Source organism: Tupaia chinensis, unplaced genomic scaffold (genome assembly GCF_000334495.1).
Source record: "Tupaia chinensis unplaced genomic scaffold, TupChi_1.0 Scaffold000037_17, whole genome shotgun sequence".
Taxonomy (NCBI): Eukaryota; Metazoa; Chordata; class Mammalia; order Scandentia; family Tupaiidae; genus Tupaia; species Tupaia belangeri.
In genome coordinates this window covers 842939-867409 of record NW_006159475.1, presented here as the reverse complement: position 1 = coordinate 867409, position 24471 = coordinate 842939, and the positions used below count along the sequence as shown (strand labels likewise).

Sequence of the window (24471 nt, the reverse complement as noted above, 5' to 3'; positions counted from 1 at the left end):
ACCCTTTGACAAAAAAATTTTTAAATGGGGGAAGGGTCTGAATAGACATCTCTCTAAGAAGATACACAGATGTCCAATAAAAATATGAAAAAATGCTGAACATCATTAACTATTAGGAAAATGCAAATTAAAACCACAGTGAGATACCACTTTATGCACACTACAGTGTTTATAATAAAAGAACAGACAATCATTTGATGAAGATATAGAAAAAGCGGAACCTCATACACTACTGGGAGGAATGTAAAATGGTGCAATCACTTGGGAAAAAAATCTTCAGGAGTTTAAACAAAGAGTTACCTCATGAGCCATCAATTCTACTCCTAGGTACATGTGTATCTATCCATACAATAGAATATTATTTGGCAAATAAAAAGAAATGAAGTCCTGATACAAACTACAATACAGATAAAATTTGAAAACATTAAGTAAAAAAAGTCAGACATAACACATCATAGCCAGACTGACCAAAACCACAGACAGAGACAAGATACTAAATTTGGCAAGAGATAAACTTCAAGTTACTTTCAAAGGATATCCTGTAAGGCTAACGTCAGACCTCTCATCAGAAACAATGCAAGCAAGGAAAGAATGGGAAAATATATTCAAAGTATTAAGTGAACAGCAATTTCAACCAAGAATACTATATCCAGCAAGATTATCTTTCATATGGGAAAAAAAGACAAAAAAAATTCTCAGATAAACAAAACCTGAAAGAATTTACCAACACCAGATCAGCTCTCCAAGAAGTGCTGAAGGGAGTGCTATACCAGGAAAACTAAAGTCGGACACACAGAAATAAGAGTACAAGAAACAACCAAGAGAATGGCCAGCCTAATGGTAGGACAAATCCAGAGCTGAATGTTAACTTCCAGAGTTTAAATGGAAAGATCAGACCACAGTAACAATGCAAATTCAATAGAAGAGAGATTAATTATATGGGTCTAAACTAGTGAAATAGAATTTTTTTGACTTTAGACTAAAACATACTGATTTTCTTCAATGCTTTGATTTCCATATTTAAGGATTTTTGTCTTCTCTCTCTCTCTCTTTTTTTTTTTTTTTGAGAGGTTTTTGCTATAGGGCGCGTGCGCTCGCCAGACACACAGAGAGAGACATAGAGACAGAAAGCGAGAAATCACCCCCCAGAGGGGATGGTCATGCCGCAATCCCTTCTCTTCCATTCTCCTCTTGGGATCTTGGGCACGCACGCACACGCGCCTGGCATGAGTTTTAAACCACCGGGTCCGGGACGCGAACTGCGGTCGACTACGTGGGAGTCCAGCAACATAGCCGTTACGCTAACTGCTGGTTCCCTGGGATTTTTGTCTTCTCTTGAACTGTTGATCAGTTCATCTACCTACTATTTGAACTGAATCCTAACCTTTTTTCCTGGCTTTAAGTTTTAAGGAAAATTCTCTTAACATTTTTTGATTTTGATCTATTAAAATTAAAACTGTTTTTCTTGAAATAAAAAAATGCATTAAAATACCTATAAGTACCTATTTAATGACTGCAGTAAGCTATATAGTCCCAGCAAGGTGCTACTTTATAGTATATTCACTTTACTCACTGAGGTTTATGCCTAAAGTCAGGCATGTGTTAAAAAATGCTGAACATCATTAACTATTAGGAAAATGCAAATTAAAACCACAGTGAGATACCACTTTATGCACACTACAGTGTTTATAATAAAAGAACAGACAATCATTTGATGAAGATATAGAAAAAGCGGAACCTCATACACTACTGGGAGGAATGTAAAATGGTGCAATCACTTGGGAAAAAAATCTTCAGGAGTTTAAACAAAGAGTTACCTCATGAGCCATCAATTCTACTCCTAGGTACATGTGTATCTATCCATACAATAGAATATTATTTGGCAAATAAAAAGAAATGAAGTCCTGATACAAACTACAATACAGATAAAATTTGAAAACATTAAGTAAAAAAAGTCAGACATAACACATCATAGCCAGACTGACCAAAACCACAGACAGAGACAAGATACTAAATTTGGCAAGAGATAAACTTCAAGTTACTTTCAAAGGATATCCTGTAAGGCTAACGTCAGACCTCTCATCAGAAACAATGCAAGCAAGGAAAGAATGGGAAAATATATTCAAAGTATTAAGTGAACAGCAATTTCAACCAAGAATACTATATCCAGCAAGATTATCTTTCATATGGGAAAAAAAGACAAAAAAAATTCTCAGATAAACAAAACCTGAAAGAATTTACCAACACCAGATCAGCTCTCCAAGAAGTGCTGAAGGGAGTGCTATACCAGGAAAACTAAAGTCGGACACACAGAAATAAGAGTACAAGAAACAACCAAGAGAATGGCCAGCCTAATGGTAGGACAAATCCAGAGCTGAATGTTAACTTCCAGAGTTTAAATGGAAAGATCAGACCACAGTAACAATGCAAATTCAATAGAAGAGAGATTAATTATATGGGTCTAAACTAGTGAAATAGAATTTTTTTGACTTTAGACTAAAACATACTGATTTTCTTCAATGCTTTGATTTCCATATTTAAGGATTTTTGTCTTCTCTCTCTCTCTCTTTTTTTTTTTTTTTGAGAGGTTTTTGCTATAGGGCGCGTGCGCTCGCCAGACACACAGAGAGAGACATAGAGACAGAAAGCGAGAAATCACCCCCCAGAGGGGATGGTCATGCCGCAATCCCTTCTCTTCCATTCTCCTCTTGGGATCTTGGGCACGCACGCACACGCGCCTGGCATGAGTTTTAAACCACCGGGTCCGGGACGCGAACTGCGGTCGACTACGTGGGAGTCCAGCAACATAGCCGTTACGCTAACTGCTGGTTCCCTGGGATTTTTGTCTTCTCTTGAACTGTTGATCAGTTCATCTACCTACTATTTGAACTGAATCCTAACCTTTTTTCCTGGCTTTAAGTTTTAAGGAAAATTCTCTTAACATTTTTTGATTTTGATCTATTAAAATTAAAACTGTTTTTCTTGAAATAAAAAAATGCATTAAAATACCTATAAGTACCTATTTAATGACTGCAGTAAGCTATATAGTCCCAGCAAGGTGCTACTTTATAGTATATTCACTTTACTCACTGAGGTTTATGCCTAAAGTCAGGCATGTGTTCATAGATGTGTATATATCAGCTGTGCTTGCTTTTGAAAGGTTTTTAATTAAGATCTTTAGTGACTCAGTAAAATGTGGAAAAAATACATGGAAAACAACTGTACATATCAGAGATGTGGGAGAAAGCCAGGAATTGGAACAGGGTGAGAGGCAGGAAATCGGGGGGTGGGAGGGGAAGGCAAGCTATATTAGAAATAAGAAATAGAAAATTATTTGTTAATGATAACATGTATGGTAATAGCCTTGATTGTATAACACATTATATAATGCATTCTGGATGGAAAAATCTCATTTTGTATACTGTATTGATATACAGTGAATGACTAAATAAATAAAAAAGTCAGACACAAGAGAACATATATAATTCCACTTACACAAGAGAATTTCAAAATGTTCATGGAAAAGTGGAATTAAAGTAAAGGTTTATTTTGGTGCAAAAATTTTTTTTTTCTTTTTTTTCTCTCTCTTTTTTTTTTTGGAGAGGTTTTTGCTATAGGGCGTATGCACTCGCCAGAAAGACAGAGAGAGAGAGAGAGACAGAAAGCTAGAAATCACCCCCCGGGGGTATGGCCACACCGCAATCCCTTCTCCTCCATTCTCCTCTTGGGATCTTGGGCACACACGCATACGCGTCTGGCGTGTTTTAAGCCACCGGGTCTGGGATGCGAACTGCAGTAGACTACGTGGGAGTCCAGCGACATAGCCATTACGCTAACTGCTGGTCCCTTGGTGCAAAATATTTTGAAATCCTTACAAAGTTTTTCATAATAAGCATTTCCTATGAACTGTCTATAAACCCCTTGTACCATATTATCATTATTACTTCATTTCTTTTTTCCTTTTATTTATTTCTTTGTTTTCTTTTATTCATTTATTTTTGTTTACTATAGGGTGTCTGTACTCACCAGAGAGACAGAGATAGAGAGAAATAAAGTGAGAAATCACCCCTGGAAGGGATGGCCACACCTTAATCCCTTCTCCTCCATTTCCTCGTGGGACTTTGGGTATACATGCACATGTATTTGCTGCGTTTTTCAAGCCATGGGGTCTGGGACTTGAACCATGGATTTTGCCATATGGGATCCAGCCATCTTAACTACCACACCACCTAACTGGCCCTAGTTTATTCATTTGTTCATGGAAGAGAGGAAGGAAGATAGGTACCCTCAATGTGATTCTTATGCTGTAATCTACCTCCAGTCTCAGATCATGGGCATACATATGTCTAGAGTAGTCAGGGAGGTCTCTGGATGCAAACGCAGAATGTTCACATGGGTCAGCCTCACAGTCTGTCAAGGTACTGCTGGGCCATGTCCAGCCCACACATTATATCTATTGTTTATCAATTGATGGGCATTTTTTAAAAACTATTTTGGCTAATATGAATAATGCTACTATAAACATTCATGTACCAGTCTTTGTGTGGACATATGTTTTCATTTCTGTTGGGTATACATACAAAATATCCAGAATAGACAAGTCTACAGAGACAGAATACAGATAAGCATTGCTTAGGCTTCTGGGGATTGTGTTAAAAAGGAATGACTGCTAAAAAGCATGTGGCTTCTTTGGTGTGATGAAAATGTTCTAAAATTGTAGTGATAGTTGAACAAGTTTGTAAACATTCTAAAAACCAATGAATTATACATCCTAAATGGGTGACTTGTTTGGTATGTGAATTACATCAATAAAGTTATTACCAAAAAATATTGCTCGTTAATATGTTTTACAGAGCAGAATAAAAGAGAATATGAGAGATCACTCTCTGTAAGATAACTCCTTTCATTCATTCAGTATTGTTTTATTGGATCAACTTATTTTTTTTTTTTAAGAGCGATTTTTGCTATGTGGCATGTGCACTCACTGGAGAGATAGAGACAGAAAGTGAGTAATTATCCCCCAGGGGTATGGCCATGCCGCGATTCATTCTCCTTGTGGGATCTTTAACATGCACACAAACATGCCCAACATGAGTTTTTTAAGCCACCAGGTCCAGGAGATAGGAGAATAAAAAAAAAAGGGATTGCCATGTGGCCATCCCCCTTGGGGGGTGATTTCTCTTCTTCTGTCTCTCCGTCTCTCTCTGTCTCTCCTGTGAGCGCACACACCCTATAGCAAAAATCTCTCTATCTCAAAATAATAATAATAATAATAATGAGGGAAGAGAGAAGGTAAAGTGCTCAATTTTCTTACCTGGTCCAAATGCCTATCTCTCATGAGTTCATATTCATTTTGCAGTGTGTGTTGGAAAAGGGTCCAGATGATATGTTCTAGTTCTGGGTGGTCAGACAGAAGGCGTGCACATAGAGTATTTAGTCGAAGATACGCGAGTCGATACACTGTGGAGATAAGGATAATTAGTCATCTTTACTGTTGGTTTTGGAGTACAAGCAGATTTTTAAAAATCATTAAATTCTATAACCATAATGCTGTCAAATAGCATTTCAACAGTGACCTTACCTTTATCACTATTTTCCTTTTTAATAAATAATTCCAAGTATTAGCATAGTGCTAGGTACATAAGAGGCACAGTAATACTTGCTGGATTAACTATGACAGCAAGAAATTGAGGCAGAGGTGAAGGCAGAAGAAAAGTCCTAAGACACTGTGAGATTAGGCTAACCGAACAGGGTTTGTTTCCATTGGTAACCACCCATCACCGATATTGCAAATTCTCATAGTCAATATTCAAGAGAGATAAATATTTGAATTGCAAGTGTCTATTAACTGTTTCTAATTCTAAAAATATTTCAAATCATGCATGTCTCTATGAAATGCCAATTTCATAGAGAATATGTTGTTGGAAAATGGTAGATTGTAGACAATCTAAGTGAAACATAACTGATATGAAATTGATGTAGAGAATCTATTAAATAATGACTACTGTAAACACAAGTTTGGAGAAAAGAAATTCACAGAATTGAATCGTTTCCCATCTACTTTAAATATAAAAACTGATTTAAAATCTACCTTTCTTCCATAAGGCAATCAAAAATATTTAAACGTAACAATTTCTCCCAGTGGTTCTCACACTTTAGTGTACATCAGACTTGCTTGGAAGATTGTTAAAACAAGAACTTTGGAACCTCATTCTACAATTTCTAATTAAACAGGTCTAGAGCAGAGCCCCCTCAATTCTCATTTCTGCACCTTTTCAGGTGATGCAGATTTTGGGGGTTAGGAACCGTGATTTAAGAACCACTACTCTAACAGAAGGGCTAGGTCCTAAATATTTTTGTAAAGCTCAGAACATTTCTGAAGTGATCAAAATTAGGAAAAAAAAATCTTATCACATAGGAATCAGGCCTTTCACTCTAAGTCAAATAGCACTTGAATGTATGTACACTCAAACTGACCTCTCCACTCTGCTACATTTACATTCAGTCAGAGAATGCTATCAACCTTGTCACTGGCCTTTTTCAATGTCTTGAAAATATCCAGAAAATGTGATTGCACTAGGCAACAGCACACTATAAAATCTTAACTCTCTATACATGCCTGAACAGCAAAAGTAAGGTCAAAGGCAAATATTTCCAAACATTAATTTGAAAGCATAGCAATACCAGTGGCACCAACAATAACACCTAACACTTCGAGTGCTTGCTACATATGAGGCACTGTTGGAAGCATTTTATATGTATTGGTTTATTTAATTATCTCAGAAATCCTATGAGGTAGATCATTATTATTCCAAGGTTGATTATTATTATTTCCATTATACAGATAAGGAAAATAAGGGATAGAGATATTAAGTGACTTGCCCAAGCTCACAAACAAGGTTACTCACCATGTAAAATTTAAAAAGTCATCATTTGAGCACAGTTAGCCTGATTTCAGAATCCATTCTCTTGAATGTAATCATCTACTAACCTTTCTTGTAAAAGAGTGAAAGAGAGGTAGATTTCAATGGCTTCTGAGTCTGGAAGGCAGAGGGTGCTTGTGTCTCTGAATTTGCGGTAGAACTTACACGTGGAGTTGAACCCTTTTTCTTTGGGGATCTTACAGGAGAAAGATACCTAGATGTATTCAAAAGAAAAGCCTTCATTTGAAGTTTGCTAAGAATCTCTCTCTCTTGTTCTCTCACTATCTCTCACACACACATATACATACACACACACACACCCAAGGTTGTACATGTATATCTAGTTTCATTTTGTCTACTTTGTTATTCTATATCAAATTCTCTGGTCAGGCTATTTAAATACAAGTGGGATAAGATAATAGGAAAACTGTTTTCATCATCATATCTAACTCTATTTGAACAAATGGCTTTCCTTGGGAACTTCTGGTGTATTGGGAAAATAACAGAAATAATACTTACATATGTATAAGGTTGAATGTAAATAATTATAGTGAGATTGAGACCATAAAATGACTCTAATTTTTAAAAAAGTAATTGCTATCTAATAGTGTTATATTTGTTTTCCTACTAAAAATTTTTATTGATAATTATCAATACACATATACACATATACATAAATTAAATTACACATATACATATAAACTCAATACACCTAAATTATATAGTACATAATTCTATGAATGAATATGTCAAAAAGCATTATCAAGGCATATTTATATCTATATACTAAATACATCAGGCATTAATCAGGCAGAGATATTAGCAAATATTCTTTCAATGTCTGCAATTCTATTCTTCAGTGTTGCCTTCTATATAACAGAATTATCCAGGTCTATTTTCTGATTTTGTTTTAGGGTGACTACGAAATAATTCTGAACAAGAAGTAGAATTTGTATTATAATTTACTATAGATATCTTACTTACAGTGTATTAATTAATTTCAGTTTTTTGAAGAAAAGAAACTTACCATCATAATGATTTAAAAAAAAAAAATACTTAGGCCAGTAGGTGGTGTGGTAGTTGAGGGCGCGGGACCCACATGGGCAACCATGGTTCGAGTCCTGGACCTGGTGGCTTATTTTCTCATCCCCCACCCCCAGTCTCTCGAGTTTAAAAAAAAAAGAAAAAGAAAAAGATAATAATTATTAAAGTAAAATAAAAATAATTCTTAAAAAATGATTTACATTTCCTCCATGAGTGAGAAAGACAGAGAAAGCGTGCACACCCAATATCTCGATGCTGTAGGTCATCCCAGCTTCCACCAGTTCCGGATCTTGGGCAAGTGTGTTTCTGGCATACCCAGAAAGGTCTCTGGGCGTTACCCTGGAACCTTCCCATGTAGGTCAGCCTCACAGAGCATCATGTTTTACTAAAGCACCACTATCTGGTCCCTCATCACAATGATTTTATAATCATCAGTGTCAGATTATCTGTCTTCAATTGCCCTTAAGTTCACTCATTGACAATACTGTTGACTGACTTAACTTGGGCAAGTGTCTTACTGGAGTCCTAGGCACAAAGATCCAATGACCTAACAGATATCACTACTTGAATCTTAAACTTAATAAGGCCAAAGTGGAGCTCTGGATTTCTTCCTCTAGTTTTTCACATCTCAAAAAAATGACTCCATGTTATATCTAGTGTCTTAAGTCAAGAATCTGGAAGTTATTTTTAATTTCTCCATTTTCTAATTTCTCAAATCCCATGTAAAACCAATGTAATACATTTTAAATCTGTCTCTAAATACATCTCAGATCTTTCTATTTCTACCTCTAATGCCATATTTTAACTTGAGTCACCTACATTGCTCACTTAAACTACTGGAAGAGTCTCCAACCTGATCTTCCCAATTTCTTACTTGAGCTATTATACTTCTTCTTCCAATCCACTTGGACTTCAAGCAGTGGCTTTTAAAAACACTAATTATGTTGTTTATCCATGCCCTTTTGGAAGGACATCTTGGTTGCTTTTAAGTTTTGGTAATTATGAATAAAGCTGCTATAAACATTCACATATGGGTTTTTATGTAGACAGATCACTTGGGTTAATACCTAAGAGCATGACTGCTAGTTCATCTAAATCTATGTTTAATAAATAAATAAATAAATAAGTAAAATAAAAATATGAATTATAGGGTCCACCCATGGCATGGCGATTAAGGCAGCACAGTTTGAGTCCCAGACAAGCAGCTTGAAAAACATGCCAGGTATATTTGCATGCATATCCAAATCCTGAAAGGAGAAGAAATGGAAGAAAAGGAATTGTGGCATGACCATCCCTCAAGAGAGCGAGTGGGATACTTTCTCACTTCCTCTCTCTCTCTCTTTCTCTCCTATGGCACGCACACCTACCCTCTGGCAAAAATTTTAAAAAAATAAATAAAAATGATAGCAAGCTGCATTTTGCTTAAGCTGGATGCATCATTCCTATAAAATCTAGACCTCATACCATGACCTATGAGAATCTGCAAGACCTAGCCCCAGTTTGGCTCTCCAATCCCTAACTCATTTATTATTGATTTCTTTCTTTTCTACAAGTCAGCTGACTTTGATCCCATAGGGACACAACACTTGCTGTTTGTTCTGCCTGGAATGTATATTATGCAGATTTTTGTGTGGCCAGCATCTCCCTGACCTTGAGGTATTAAATCAAAATACTATTTCATCAGAGAAATAGAAGTTTCCCTAAACATTCTATCACTCTGTTTGTCTCTTTCATGTCACTGTTTATTTCCTTTATAGCTTTTATTACTCTAAAATCATCTTACATGTTAGTTCACTTGTTCACTCCAGAATGTAAATTCTATGAAGAGGACCTAGACCATCTTACTTCTATATTCCTTGTGCCTAGAGTACTTCCTGGCACTTAACAGATAACTGCTTATTGAATTAAAGAACAGAAATAAGCCCTATTTATATTAAAGTACTACCTAGCAAACACATTTATACATGATGATAGAGGCTCCATATGTTAGAAATGCTTTGGGTACAAGTTAGCATGGAAATGACATCTCTAGAAAATGGTCTACTGTCAATTCCTATAAAGAACTAAACAGAAATCTTGCATTAGGCACATTTCTATGAAAGGTAGTGTAGCTACAGTGATTAGGAGCATGGCTTTGGAGTCAGACTTTATAAGTTTGATTTCTCCTAGCTTTAGATGTTACCTATTTCTTTAATTCCCATTTTATAGATAACTGAAGCTGACAGCAATATCTTCTGCCTTATAGGAATGATTTAAAGATCAAATGGGAAAAAAAAATAATCTGGACTACATAGGTAATTGCCCAGCACAGAGTGAACTCAGTAAATGATAGCAATTGCTTTCTTCTCCCATCATCGTCATCACACACCAACCAATCATTAAGTCCATAGCCCACACTGATCCCTAAAATAGCCTGTGCTCACTCCAAATGAACTGATCTGCACTATCTGAAAAATGCCACCTGCTTTCCTGGCTGTTATGCCTTTGGGTTTATATCATTTTTGGCTCTTAGAATATTATTTATTTTGCTTCCTTTCTCCTCTCTAGTTTCTATGTTGAAATTCTATTCAACTTTTAAGATCTACCTAAATTGCCATCTCTGCCATGAAAACTATCTCCCACATGTCAATCTAAGGTGATTTAGTAGTACTCTGTACTCCTTTATATGATCTTATTTAGATCATGTATCTTATACTCCTAATTCTAAAAGCAGAAGCAACATCTTACTCAAATTTCCATTCTCTATGGCTTCTGTACTGTGCCTTGCATTACATTTGTGTTCAAAATCTATTTGAACGAATAACATAATACATTGGGTTGTCAGGAAAATCATGATGTAATTTTCCATGCAAAAAATGCATTATGACTTTTCCGACGACCCAGTATAACCACTTACATATCTGCTGCAGTGTGATTATTCTGGAGAGGAAGATTGAGAGAACAAGCAGCTTCAAAGTGATCAGATGGCCCTTCTCGGTCTTTTGATTGTTTAATAAGATCAAATAAAGGTGAATCCTACATGAAAAAAAAAAAAAACATGACATTAATAATGTTGGTAAGTATAATCTTCCCAGGCACATATCGAAATTGTTTGACACAGTAAGCAATGTGAATTTTAGGCACAATTAGCAGTTCAGAACTTAGAATGAGATTCTTTTCTCTCCTTTGAAATTCGCAATTGCCAATTTTGTACGATACCAAAAATAAAAGTAGAAACTGTACAACCTTAAATGATTATATTAGAAAATAAAGTTAGGGGAAAAGGCAAAAAAAAAAAAAGAGACAGAAAAAGAATATGAAAAGAACTTAATAAAATCGAAAATAATAATAAAATACACCAGTCAGCAAAGCTAAGAATTGGTCATTTGAACAGTCTTTTAACTACTAAAGAATTTGAATTGGTAATCAAAAATCTCCCTATAAAGGAAAACACAGGTTCCATTTCGTTTTTTTTTTTTTCTTTTTTTGGAGAGGTTTTTGCTATAGAGCGTGTGCGCTCGCCAGAAAGACAGAGAGAGACAGAAAACGAGAAATCACCCCCCAGAGGGGATGGCCACGCCACAATCCCTTCTCCTCCATTCTCCTCTCGGGATCTTGGGCATGCACGCACACGCACCTGGCGTGAGTTTAAGCCACCGGGTCCGGAACTCGAACCGTGGTTGACTACATGGGAGTCCAGCGACATAGCCATTACGCTAACTGCTGTTCCCAGGTTCCATTTAGTTTTATCAGTGAATTCTTACAAATATTCAAGGGACAGATAATCCCTTTTACTCAAACTCTCCCTAGAAAGGAAGCAGAAGTATTCTTCAAGTCAATTTATGAAGCTCAGTATCACAGTGATACTGAAGTCTGTCAAAGATATTACGAAAAGGTAAATTGTGGCCATCTTGCTCATGAGCAGAGATACAAAAACCCTAAATAAGAAATATTAGCAACCCAAATCAGCAGTGTGAAAACAGAATACATCATTACTAGGTTGAGTTTTTCCAGGCTGCTGGATAGGTTCAACATTAGAAAATCTATAATGGAATTCACCTCACTAATAAATCTAAGGTAAAAAATCTTATCAAAATAAATGCAGAAAAATTGCTCTTTTAAATATGTAACCATAATTTTAAAAAGAAAAGAACGAAAAGAAAACTTTCAGTAAATAAGAATACCAAGAATAGAAAGATAATTTCTTTTTTTGTTTGTTTTTAGAGAGAGATTTTTGCTATAGGGAGCTTGAACTCACCAGAAAGACAGAAAGCGAGAAATCACCCCCCAGGTGAGATGGCTGCACTGCAATCCCTTCTCCTCCATTCTCCTCTCAGGATTTGGAGCATGCACGCACATTCTCCCCGTGGGAGTTTTAAGCTGCTGGGTCCAGGACTCGAACCACGGTTGACTACATGGGAGTCCAGTGACAAAACCATTACACCATCTGCTGGTCCTTAGAAAGACACTTTCTAATTTGAAAAATGGTATCCAGAGATAAAAAGTACACACACAGAGACAGAGACAGGCTGAAAAGCGAGAAGCACCCTTAAGAGAGCTTGGTCATGCTGCAATTCAGTCAGAGCTGAGTAAAATGATGAGCCCAAGAGAAAAGACCTAAAGAGAGTAAATAGGGATTTAATGAATCACCACACCAAATCACCATATAATTAAGTTCATAAACTCCACCCAGGTACTCAGAGCTTCTCATTAATTTTAGTGATTTACATGTAAGTGGTAAACAAATATTTCAGACAAACTTTTAATATGAATATGCCACAACAAAATAAACAAAAGGCAACTTGGGAGACACAGAAACTATACAGGAAAAGCCATTTAAGAAGGACGAACAAGAAATGGCATATTACACAACATCCCTTTTGAATAGGAAGTTACTCATGCCTAAGCAATATATAACACTATAGTTTCTTATTCATCCTCCTTTCAACCATCTTGACAAAAAGAGAACTACTAAAATTTTTTTAAAAGTCAACAACAGTACGATTATTCTTAAAACAAAAGAGAGATAAGCACAAATTCCGTCTCCAAAGCTCTAGTACTACAAATGAAAAGTTGTGCTTTCTTTTTATTTTTGGATTTTTTTTTTGCTATAGGGCACGTGCACTCGCCAGACAGACAGAGAGAGACAGAGAGACAGAAAGTGAGAAATCACCCCCCAGAGGGGATGGTCACACCACAATCCCTTCTCCTCTATTCTCCTCTCAGGATCTTGGGCACACATGCACACATGCCCAGAATGAGTTCTAAGCCCCCAGGCCTGGGACGCGAACCGCGGTCGACTACGTGGGAGTCCAGCGACATAGCCATTACGCTAACTGCTGGTTCCCAACTTGTGCTTTCTTAACCTCATTTTTATTACAAAAAAAAAAAAATAGAAATAACAACATCAATTTTGCAGGAGTATATTACATAGCACATAAAGAGTCTGCACTGTAGCCTCTTAAATATTCAACAATTTTCTATCTTTGGCTTAATTGATTTTACTCTCTAGGATGTTTATATGAATGTTTTAAGGACACACACTCTGAGTTTTTCAGGAGAAAAATTTCTTTCTTAATTTTTTTAGTTTGGCTATAGTGAGTGCACTCACTAGAGAAAGAGGGAGAGAGAAATCACCACCCTGTCCCCAACCCCCAGACGATGGTCACCCTGTATTCTCTTCTCCTCCATTCTCTCTCGGACTTTTAGGTATGTATGAACATGCACCCAGCATGATTTCCAAGCAGCCAGGTCTGGGACTTGAACCATGCAATCAGTCATGTTGGATTTCAGCCACCTTAACCTCCGCACCACCTGCTGGCCCTAAGTTTTTTCTTTTTTTCACTTTGGTGGTAGTCATGAAATGTCTTCTATGGAGGCATCTGAAGGGGAGGTAGCATGTATGATTTGAAGATGGAAACGCTACAATCCCTATAACATAATTTTTATTTTCAAGTCTTATTCTTGTTTTCATTAGGGGCACTCTGAAGGTCACTCTAAAAAATGGTAACAATCAGCACCTAATAGATTCATTTAAGCTATGCATACATTGCTATTATACCATAAGTTTTACATTTTCTAGTCATTGATGACTTAAGTATCTTTATTTAATTGAAACAGTAGGGGTATAAGCCTACATATATTTTGTAGAAATGGTCTACTTCGATTGTTCTCTGGAGACATTTTAGGAAACCGAGATCTCATAAAGACATTCAGTCAAGGGACCAGCAGTTAGCGTAATGGTTATGTCGCTGAACTCTCACGTAGTCGACCGCAGTTTGTGTCTCAGACCTGGTGGCTTAAAACTCATGCTGGGCATGTGTGCGTGCGCGCTCAAGATCACGAGAGGAGAACGGAGGAGAAGGGATTGTGGCGTGGCCATCCCTCTTGGGAGGTGATTTCTCGCTTTCTGTTTCTCTGTCTCTCTCTGTCTGTCTGGTGAGCACACACGCCCTATAGCAAAAACCTCTCAAAGAAGTAAAAAAATTAAAAAAGAAATGCAGTTAACAGGCACTCCATTTTATTTACTTTTCAGATATGGGTTAAAACTTGGTTTGTGCTTCAGATTGGCATAATACAATTATACTAAAGAAAATTCCTCCTCTAAAGATTAAAGTGGCATTTTTCACTAATAGTCTTCGTGTTTTATTCTAGTATCACTTTATTGCACACTCTCCAACCCCAACTCAAATGGTCAAACAGATACACAGACATAGGTTTAAGACAATGAGTAGGTTATAATAATGGCAAGTATAACACAAGAATAGGAGAACAAACTCTGGGCCATTTATTGATTACATAACCTTGGACAAGTTAACTTCATTAAGTATTCATTTATCCTCATCTCAGAAGTGGAGATACTATACTAATAATAGTAACTGAACACACAGTGTTGTGAGAATTGAGTTAATGCATGATAAATATTTGGAACAGTGCCTGGCACAGACTAAGTACTACATAAATATTTGAATTATCTTGGTTATGATTCTCATTTCTACTTAAGTAGGCTGGAGACTCAAACTGAGGTCAGCATATGGCTTCTAGCTATAAATTTCTGTATGCTATTGGCTGTGCCATAGTAGCTGGGTCCAAGGAGTCATCTTCATTCTTTCCTTCACATCCTACTATCCAGGTCACCAGGAAGTCCTGTTAGATCTAATCTCAAATATATTCCTCAAGAGGACCATGTGGAATTCTCAACTATTACAGACCACTGACCTTTGAGAAATTTCAGTCATCTATGTCCTGATTAAATCATGCCTATGGAAGACTAAGGAAGGCTCTAGAAAAGGGACTCATTGTGATCCTGTTTAACTACTGGCACCCAATTACATGTACTGATTACTGGGGTAGGAAGAGAGAGATATGATGACATCACTGTGGGTCTCAGCAAGGAATCTCTGATACTCAGACCTAGAGTCCAAATGCTTGAAGAACCCAAGGTGTGTTTATATATTTATTTAAAACAAAAGAATCATGCCTTCCATTTCACTAAGACACTGGCTCTTTTACACAGCTGAATATTTGCAAGTATGCTTTACATTGAGAATTCTGCAAAACAATCAAAACAGTACACAAAGTTAAAAAAAATTCCCAAGTCAAGCTTCATTACCTATAACATTGCTAAGAGTCTGTTATTATCATCTCTTTCCTACACTTTTACTCTTGCTATCTACCAGCTCAACGCTATCCTATCCCATCCCCATACTCAAAACCCTCCAATAGCTTCCTATCCTACTCAGAATAAATCTAAGTTCCTTATCTTGGTGTATAAAACACTGCATGAGATCTGGTCTCTGGCTACATCTGTCATATCGCACTCTTACAACTTGCCCCAGCCATACTGATCATTTTTCTATTCCAAGAATAGGGTACAATTCTTCTGATCTCATAGTTTCTGCATCTGCTGTTTCCTCTCCTTGGAATGGTCTTTCACCAGAGCTCTCATGATTCAACCTACTCCATTATTCACATGCATTCTCAAACAGCACCTCCCAAGCCAAGACTGTTCTGAGCATCTTATCAAAGACAGCCATATCCTTTCTTTTTTGCTACTGCTAGTTTTCTGTTTTCTTCAAAGTACATCACTACTTGAAATCATATTATGTATTCATTTGTTTTCTAGTTTGTTTCCCTAACTCGGATGCAAGATGCAAGAAGGCATGAGTTTTGTCTATTGTCTTCATAACAATGAAGTAGGGGTTTAATAAAGATTCATTGAATAACTGGATGAAGTGAAAAGGTTCAAGTATTCAAAGTTCGTTGAGGTTAATTCCACTTTAACATAAGGATCAGATTAAAATCAGAAATTTCTTAGTTATATTTACCCTAAATCCTTTAAAACATTATCTACTCCTTTCCTCTCAAATATTAGTCATATATAATATATGCACCTCACTAAGTGAAAACACCTATCCACACAGTGCTTAGAGTCTGGTAAAAAATGACAAGTGACGGGACCAGCAGTTAGCATAATGGCTATGTCACTGGACTCCCACATAGTCGACCACAGTTCGAGTCCCAGACCCGGTGGCTTAAACTCACGCCGGGCATGTGTGCGTGCGTGCCTAAGATCCCAAGAGGAGAATGGAGGAGAAGGGATTCCAGTGTGGCCATCCCCTGGGGGGGGGTGATTTCTCGCTTTCTGTCTCTCTGTCTCTGTCTGTCTGACGAGCGCACGCGCCCTATAGCAAAAACCTCTCCAAAAAAAATTTTAAAAATGACAAGTGATGAACAAATAAGAAGTTATGTATGTAATGTCAAATTCAGAAAAATGCTGTGAAAGAACAGAATCCTGACTTGAAGAATAAAGAGGAAGACCCAGGCAGATGGGATGATTTAAGGAAAATTGATCTGAGAAGGTAACATGGATACCAAGTCTTAAAAAAGTAGAAAAGCTTTGTTTTAGAAGGAGTCTTAGTAGAGGTCTCCCCAAAAAGGTAAGAACATGCAGTAAGAAACTGGTGTTTTTTAAAGTAATAGGCCAGTGGGACTAAAGTATAATGGCAGAGAGAATGCTAGAGAACAGATTAAAAATGGTAGGTAGCTGTCCAATAATACAGACTCTTAAAGACCATGCTAAAGTTGTAATATTCTAAGAGAAATGGAAAACCCATTGTAATAGAAAACATTTTAGTACATTTTCTTGTCATCAATCACAAATGCAGAGATAGCTGGTTCAATAGTGTCTTGCTCCCTTGAATATCCCTAGCACTTAGCTCAGAATTATGCGCCTAAAAATATTTCATGAATAACTAAATGACTTGTTTCTTTTAGAGAAGTATTCTAGGTGAGGGCTGGCCCCATAGCTTAGTAGTTAAGAGATCCAATCTCAGATGTACAACTGTGGTTTGAATCCCAGCCTGGGCAGTTTGAAAAACACAACATTTGTGTGCACATGCACACACATACCCAAAATCCTTATGGGAGGGAAGAATGGCAAAAGAACTGTGGCATGACCATGCCCCATTTGAGGGTGCTTTCTCTCTCTCTCTCTCTCGTTCTCTCTCTCTCCCTCCCTCCCTCCCTCTGTGTGTGTGTGTGTGTGTGTGTGTGTGTGTGTGTCTGGAGAATATACATATCTTCTGGCAAAAAAAAAAAAGTATTTTAGGTTATAGGGCTCACCATAATTCATATTATTTTAGCTCGGTTAGAAGTGTCACAATTTTCTAACAATTTCCAACTTCCTAGCTTGACCGTATCTGAAGAATATGCCAAATAAGTTTAGTGGCAGGTCCCATTATAGTGAAGAACTCTGGAGTTAGATGCATATAACTCAGGAGTTAACTCTGTTAACCTGTGAAATTGACTTAATTTATTTAAGTCTTTAATTCACAGTAAACAGAACTGAAAATATAAAGTTACCGTATGTGCTGGGTTATTTTATTTTTAGCAATACTATGCCATGAACAAAAATATCATTCAGTTTTTCTTTTCTCCAAGAGAAAAATTATGTTTATTGGCAACAGGACCAGGACTAAGGTAAAACAAGGGATAGGATATAAAGTTCTATATCCTTGTGCCTAGGATACAAGGTTTAAGGAGGCTTTCATTGTAATTTGCATGAAACTGGTATGAAACATACCTTTTTGATTACCAAACCAAAAAGATACACTTAGAAAAAGAATGATGTTCTATTACTTTGATGGTTTGCTTAGACAAGAACTAAAGCACTTCCAGTTTACAAAGTTTTTTCCAAATATATTAGCTCATTTAATCCTCAAAATAATTCTGTGAATTAGGTATTATTATATATTTTATGGATCAGAAAACTTAGCTATGTTAATAAACTATAACGGAATACACTAAAAATATTTTCTACATGTGGGGATAACAAAATTTGTTTATAAACAAATGCAAAAACCAAAACTGTTTTTAAGGATTAGCCATGGTGGTTCATGCAGCTCAGACACCGCTGCTGTGAGACTGAGACCACAATGGGAGGCTTGGATTTGGTTTCCAGTCCAATCTAAACAAACCAGTATGTGTTGGCATGTACCTATTGTCCTAGTTAATTGGAATCTAGGGCAGGGAGATTGAAGCATGGTCAGGTTTTGTTACAAATCAATCTCTTTCTTTCCTTCCCTTCCTTTTTCCCCTCCCATTCTCTCATAAATAAATAAAGATTTCTTTAAAAAATTTTTTTTGAATTATTTTTCAAGCATGAAGAAGAAATGGACAGAAAAGTTTCCTAGAGGGACCAGTAGATGGTATAAAGGTTATGTCACTGGACTCCCACATAGTTGACCGTGGTTCGAGTCTGGGACCTGTAGCTTAAAGTTCATGTTGGGTGCATGTGTGTGCATGCCCAAAATCCTGAGAGGAGAATGGTGGAGGAGGGATTGTGGTGTGGTCATTCCCCCACAGGGGGTGATTGCTCGTTTTCTGTCTCTCTGTCTCTATCTCTTCAGTGAGCATGAACCCTACAGCAAAAATCTCTCTTAAAAAAAAAAAAGCTTCCTAAAACTAGTTAAATATTTAAATAATTATGGCTTTTAATTAACAATCTTTTATTAATTTAATTATTTTTCATTTATCAAAAAAGAAATCTACATTACTATTTGTTACTAGCAATAATAGCTACCATTTAGTAAACACTTCTTATGTATGTGCATTTAATTTTCACAAAACTCCATAATGAAGTATTATTATTTCCACTTCACAGATGAAGAAACTGAGGTTAACGGGTGGCAAAATGGGGATTTGAATTTAGATAGTCAAACGCAGAGTCTAACTCTTACTCACTATGTTTATATTGTAATCTTTCATTAATTTCTAAGTATAATAGAAAGCTGCAATAAAATAAGAGCATAAATTAATTTTACCAAGGTTAATCATGGTATTGTACACTATTTAATAAAGCCAAATATTCTTGATAATCATTTTTCTGGCAGAAACCAACACAAAGCTTTATTTGATCAGAGATAGCTCTTTTCTCTTCTACCATATTTGCTTAACATAATTACATAATTTAACAAATAAAAAGAGCTTGCATAAAATAGTCTTTCCTGTCCAGGGTAACCATCTGGTATAATAAATACCACACACACACAAAATGATAATGAACTATGAGTCTTTAGATAGTACTAAATAATTTATATTACAACTAAATTAAACTTTAAAAATTAAACAAAATAGGCCTAAAATTCCAATTATTATATTATTATAAAATAATCATTTTAATATAATTTTCAAAAGGTCTCTTAAAACAGCAATCTTTTCACTAAATTAGAGACTAAATGGATTTTTTTTAGAACTTGAAAACTAACTTTTCTGACACAATTTTAGACACAAAACACTTCAAACAACTTTGTATTTTAAAGTTTTTCAAAATGCATTTTCTTTCTTTTTCTTTTTTTGGAGAGGCTTTTGCTATAGGGCGTATGTGTTGACCAGAAAGACAGAGGAAGAGAGACAGAAAGTGAGAAATTAGCCCCCCCAGGGGGTGATGACCACAGGACTCCCACATAGTTGACCGTGGTTCGAGTCTGGGACCTGTAGCTTAAAGTTCATGTTGGGTGCATGTGTGTGCATGCCCAAAATCCTGAGAGGAGAATGGTGGAGGAGGGATTGTGGTGTGGTCATTCCCCCACAGGGGGTGATTGCTCGTTTTCTGTCTCTCTGTCTCTATCTCTTCAGTGAGCATGAACCCTACAGCAAAAATCTCTCTTAAAAAAAAAAAAGCTTCCTAAAACTAGTTAAATATTTAAATAATTATGGCTTTTAATTAACAATCTTTTATTAATTTAATTATTTTTCATTTATCAAAAAAGAAATCTACATTACTATTTGTTACTAGCAATAATAGCTACCATTTAGTAAACACTTCTTATGTATGTGCATTTAATTTTCACAAAACTCCATAATGAAGTATTATTATTTCCACTTCACAGATGAAGAAACTGAGGTTAACGGGTGGCAAAATGGGGATTTGAATTTAGATAGTCAAACGCAGAGTCTAACTCTTACTCACTATGTTTATATTGTAATCTTTCATTAATTTCTAAGTATAATAGAAAGCTGCAATAAAATAAGAGCATAAATTAATTTTACCAAGGTTAATCATGGTATTGTACACTATTTAATAAAGCCAAATATTCTTGATAATCATTTTTCTGGCAGAAACCAACACAAAGCTTTATTTGATCAGAGATAGCTCTTTTCTCTTCTACCATATTTGCTTAACATAATTACATAATTTAACAAATAAAAAGAGCTTGCATAAAATAGTCTTTCCTGTCCAGGGTAACCATCTAGTATAATAAATACCACACACACACAAAATGATAATGAACTATGAGTCTTTAGATAGTACTAAATAATTTATATTACAACTAAATTAAACTTTAAAAATTAAACAAAATAGGCCTAAAATTCCAATTATTATATTATTATAAAATAATCATTTTAATATAATTTTCAAAAGGTCTCTTAAAACAGCAATCTTTTCACTAAATTAGAGACTAAATGGATTTTTTTTAGAACTTGAAAACTAACTTTTCTGACACAATTTTAGACACAAAACACTTCAAACAACTTTGTATTTTAAAGTTTTTCAAAATGCATTTTCTTTCTTTTTCTTTTTTTGGAGAGGCTTTTGCTATAGGGCGTATGTGTTGACCAGAAAGACAGAGGAAGAGAGACAGAAAGTGAGAAATTAGCCCCCCCAGGGGGTGATGACCACACTGCAATCCCTTCTTCTCCATTCTCCTCTCGGGATATTGGGCACGCACGCACGCACACACGCCCCACGTGAGTTTAAGTCACCGGGTCCGGGACTTGAACCGCAGTAGACTCTATGAGAGTCCAGTGTCATAGCCATTATGCCACCTGTTGGTCTCTCAAAATGTATTTTCTAAATTGACATCTCAGTCAAAATTTTCAAAAAGAGTGAGAGGTATATTAACTTTATTAGTTTCTATTTCAAAAAATGCTTATTTTCTTTATTTCAAGCTAAGTTACTTTATGGTATTGGGTAATTTTTTAAATATAACTTACAGGGACCAGCAGATGGCATGATGATCACATTACTGGACTCCCATGTTGTTGACCACGGTTCAAGTCCCAAACCCAGAGGCTTAAAACTCACACCAAGCATGTGTGCATGTGTACCATAGATCCTGAGGGGAGAATGGAGGAGAAGGGATTGTGGCATAGCCACCTCCCCTAGGGAGATGTTTTCTCACTTTCTGTCTCTCTATCTTTGTCTCTCTGGCAACTGCATGCACCCTACAGTGAAAATCTCTCTAAACACACACACATACACACACATGCACATACATATAATAAACTCACACGCAATATATTTTGCATTTATTCTGTCAATTCTTCTCAAAGAGAAGAATTCTGAACTCAATATTAGCCACATTCTAAAACTAGGTCAGAGTTTACTTGAAGATGTTTGACATACTAGTTATGGGAGGCAGCTTAATAAGAGATGACAAAATTCATGCAATGAAACCAAAATAGTTGCTTATTGAATGAAATATTAAAGAAGGCAATGGTTCTCTTTCATCGGTTCTATCTTTAATGATCCCAGCAAGGGTATCCCATCAGGGTCTTCCTCTTTTCTGATAATCATGATAAAATGTTGTTAAGTTCTTTGTAGAATTTACCCTAAATATTAAGGAAAAATTACTGTTCTAATTCAAAGAAATCATTCTAACTGGAAGGAGTCAAAAAATACATACAATGAATATTTGTGACATGTATAAAAATCCATACTGTGGGAGGAAGTAATACCATAGAGGGAAGTACGACAGTGTGAGAAACAGACATTAAAAGAGGAATAGGCGTGAAACTTTTGAAAGGAAGTTAGCGTGTCTGAATAAGATGAAAGTTGAGGATGCTTTGCCAAATTCCGAAAGAAGAGAAGGTTATGACTGAATAGAAAAGCACAAAAAGAGCTGATTAAAATTCGAAGGTCAAACACAAACATGCTTGCACTGCAGAAGTGAGAGGGGCATTAAATTATCTTTTAATAATGCTAATGACTAAGATTTGTAAAGAAGTTTAAAACAAACAAACATAGCCTCTGATTAAATGATCATAATTAAAGCAATTTTCCTTAAATAATTCCTGCTTCTTAACTAGGGCAAGTATATCAGAATCAAAATCAGCAGATTGTATGAGACTCTAATGTGCTCTTTTATTTACATACACATTGAGTGTTCAAGTCCCAAACCCAGAGGCTTAAAACTCACACCAAGCATGTGTGCATGTGTACCATAGATCCTGAGGGGAGAATGGAGGAGAAGGGATTGTGGCATAGCCACCTCCCCTAGGGAGATGTTTTCTCACTTTCTGTCTCTCTATCTTTGTCTCTCTGGCAACTGCATGCACCCTACAGTGAAAATCTCTCTAAACACACACACATACACACACATGCACATACATATAATAAACTCACACGCAATATATTTTGCATTTATTCTGTCAATTCTTCTCAAAGAGAAGAATTCTGAACTCAATATTAGCCACATTCTAAAACTAGGTCAGAGTTTACTTGAAGATGTTTGACATACTAGTTATGGGAGGCAGCTTAATAAGAGATGACAAAATTCATGCAATGAAACCAAAATAGTTGCTTATTGAATGAAATATTAAAGAAGGCAATGGTTCTCTTTCATCGGTTCTATCTTTAATGATCCCAGCAAGGGTATCCCATCAGGGTCTTCCTCTTTTCTGATAATCATGATAAAATGTTGTTAAGTTCTTTGTAGAATTTACCCTAAATATTAAGGAAAAATTACTGTTCTAATTCAAAGAAATCATTCTAACTGGAAGGAGTCAAAAAATACATACAATGAATATTTGTGACATGTATAAAAATCCATACTGTGGGAGGAAGTAATACCATAGAGGGAAGTACGACAGTGTGAGAAACAGACATTAAAAGAGGAATAGGCGTGAAACTTTTGAAAGGAAGTTAGCGTGTCTGAATAAGATGAAAGTTGAGGATGCTTTGCCAAATTCCGAAAGAAGAGAAGGTTATGACTGAATAGAAAAGCACAAAAAGAGCTGATTAAAATTCGAAGGTCAAACACAAACATGCTTGCACTGCAGAAGTGAGAGGGGCATTAAATTATCTTTTAATAATGCTAATGACTAAGATTTGTAAAGAAGTTTAAAACAAACAAACATAGCCTCTGATTAAATGATCATAATTAAAGCAATTTTCCTTAAATAATTCCTGCTTCTTAACTAGGGCAAGTATATCAGAATCAAAATCAGCAGATTGTATGAGACTCTAATGTGCTCTTTTATTTACATACACATTGAGTGTCCCCTACATGAAGTGCTTTGGATCAGATGGTGTTTTGTATTTTGGAATATTTGCATATACACAGTGAAATATCTTAGGGATAGAACTCAAGCCTAAACACAAAATTCATTTATGTTTCACATAGGCTTTATACACATAGCTTACAGGTAATTTTATACAATATTTTTATTGCAGTGGTTTGACTGTGACTTATTACATGAGATCAGGTGTGGAATTTTCTACTTGTAACATGATATTGGTACTCAAAGAGTTTCAGCACTTGAAGTTCAGATTTTCAGATTATTCCATGACAGCAAATATTGTGTGTCAGGTTTAACCTATTCATAGTGTCTATGTTTTATGTTAAAAATTGTTTAATGATTGAATATTGTATAGCTTTGTTTTCTAGAAACTAGAACAAAGTCAGAAACATAAGCTAATATTGCTAATAGATTTCACTGGTTTTAAGCTTTGGATCTACTCTGAGTTCCCAGAATTTCATAATCCTAAACGTTTTCAATTCTGTCCCCAGCCTGGTCAGCCTGAAACACGCTGAGCACACAGGCAAGTACCTGGGATCCTACAGGAGAGGGGACTGGAAGAACAGGATTATGATCTGACCAGATCCCATGAAGGGTCCTCTTTTTTCACCCTCACACGTACTTGCATGCACTCTACCATAAAGAAAGAAAAAAACTGCAGTTTCCAATTTTGAAACTGAATTAGACCTGAGACAATAGTGGTAGGCTTATTGGTGTGGCT

The 24471-nt window shown here is 36.0% G+C and overlaps 1 protein-coding gene across 1 annotated transcript in view; it reads right to left on the bottom strand.

Annotated features, from left to right (window-relative positions):
- RB1 (RB transcriptional corepressor 1) overlaps positions 1–24471 on the bottom strand; it is a 175399-nt gene that overhangs the window by 16615 nt on the left and 134313 nt on the right. Inside the window, exons 21-23 of the mRNA XM_027771835.1 lie at positions 10864–10982; positions 6992–7137; positions 5315–5460 (exon numbers count right to left, since the gene is read on the bottom strand). Coding sequence (XP_027627636.1) covers positions 5315–5460; positions 6992–7137; positions 10864–10982 — 411 coding nt within the window. The remainder of the gene's footprint in view (positions 1–5314; positions 5461–6991; positions 7138–10863; positions 10983–24471) is intronic.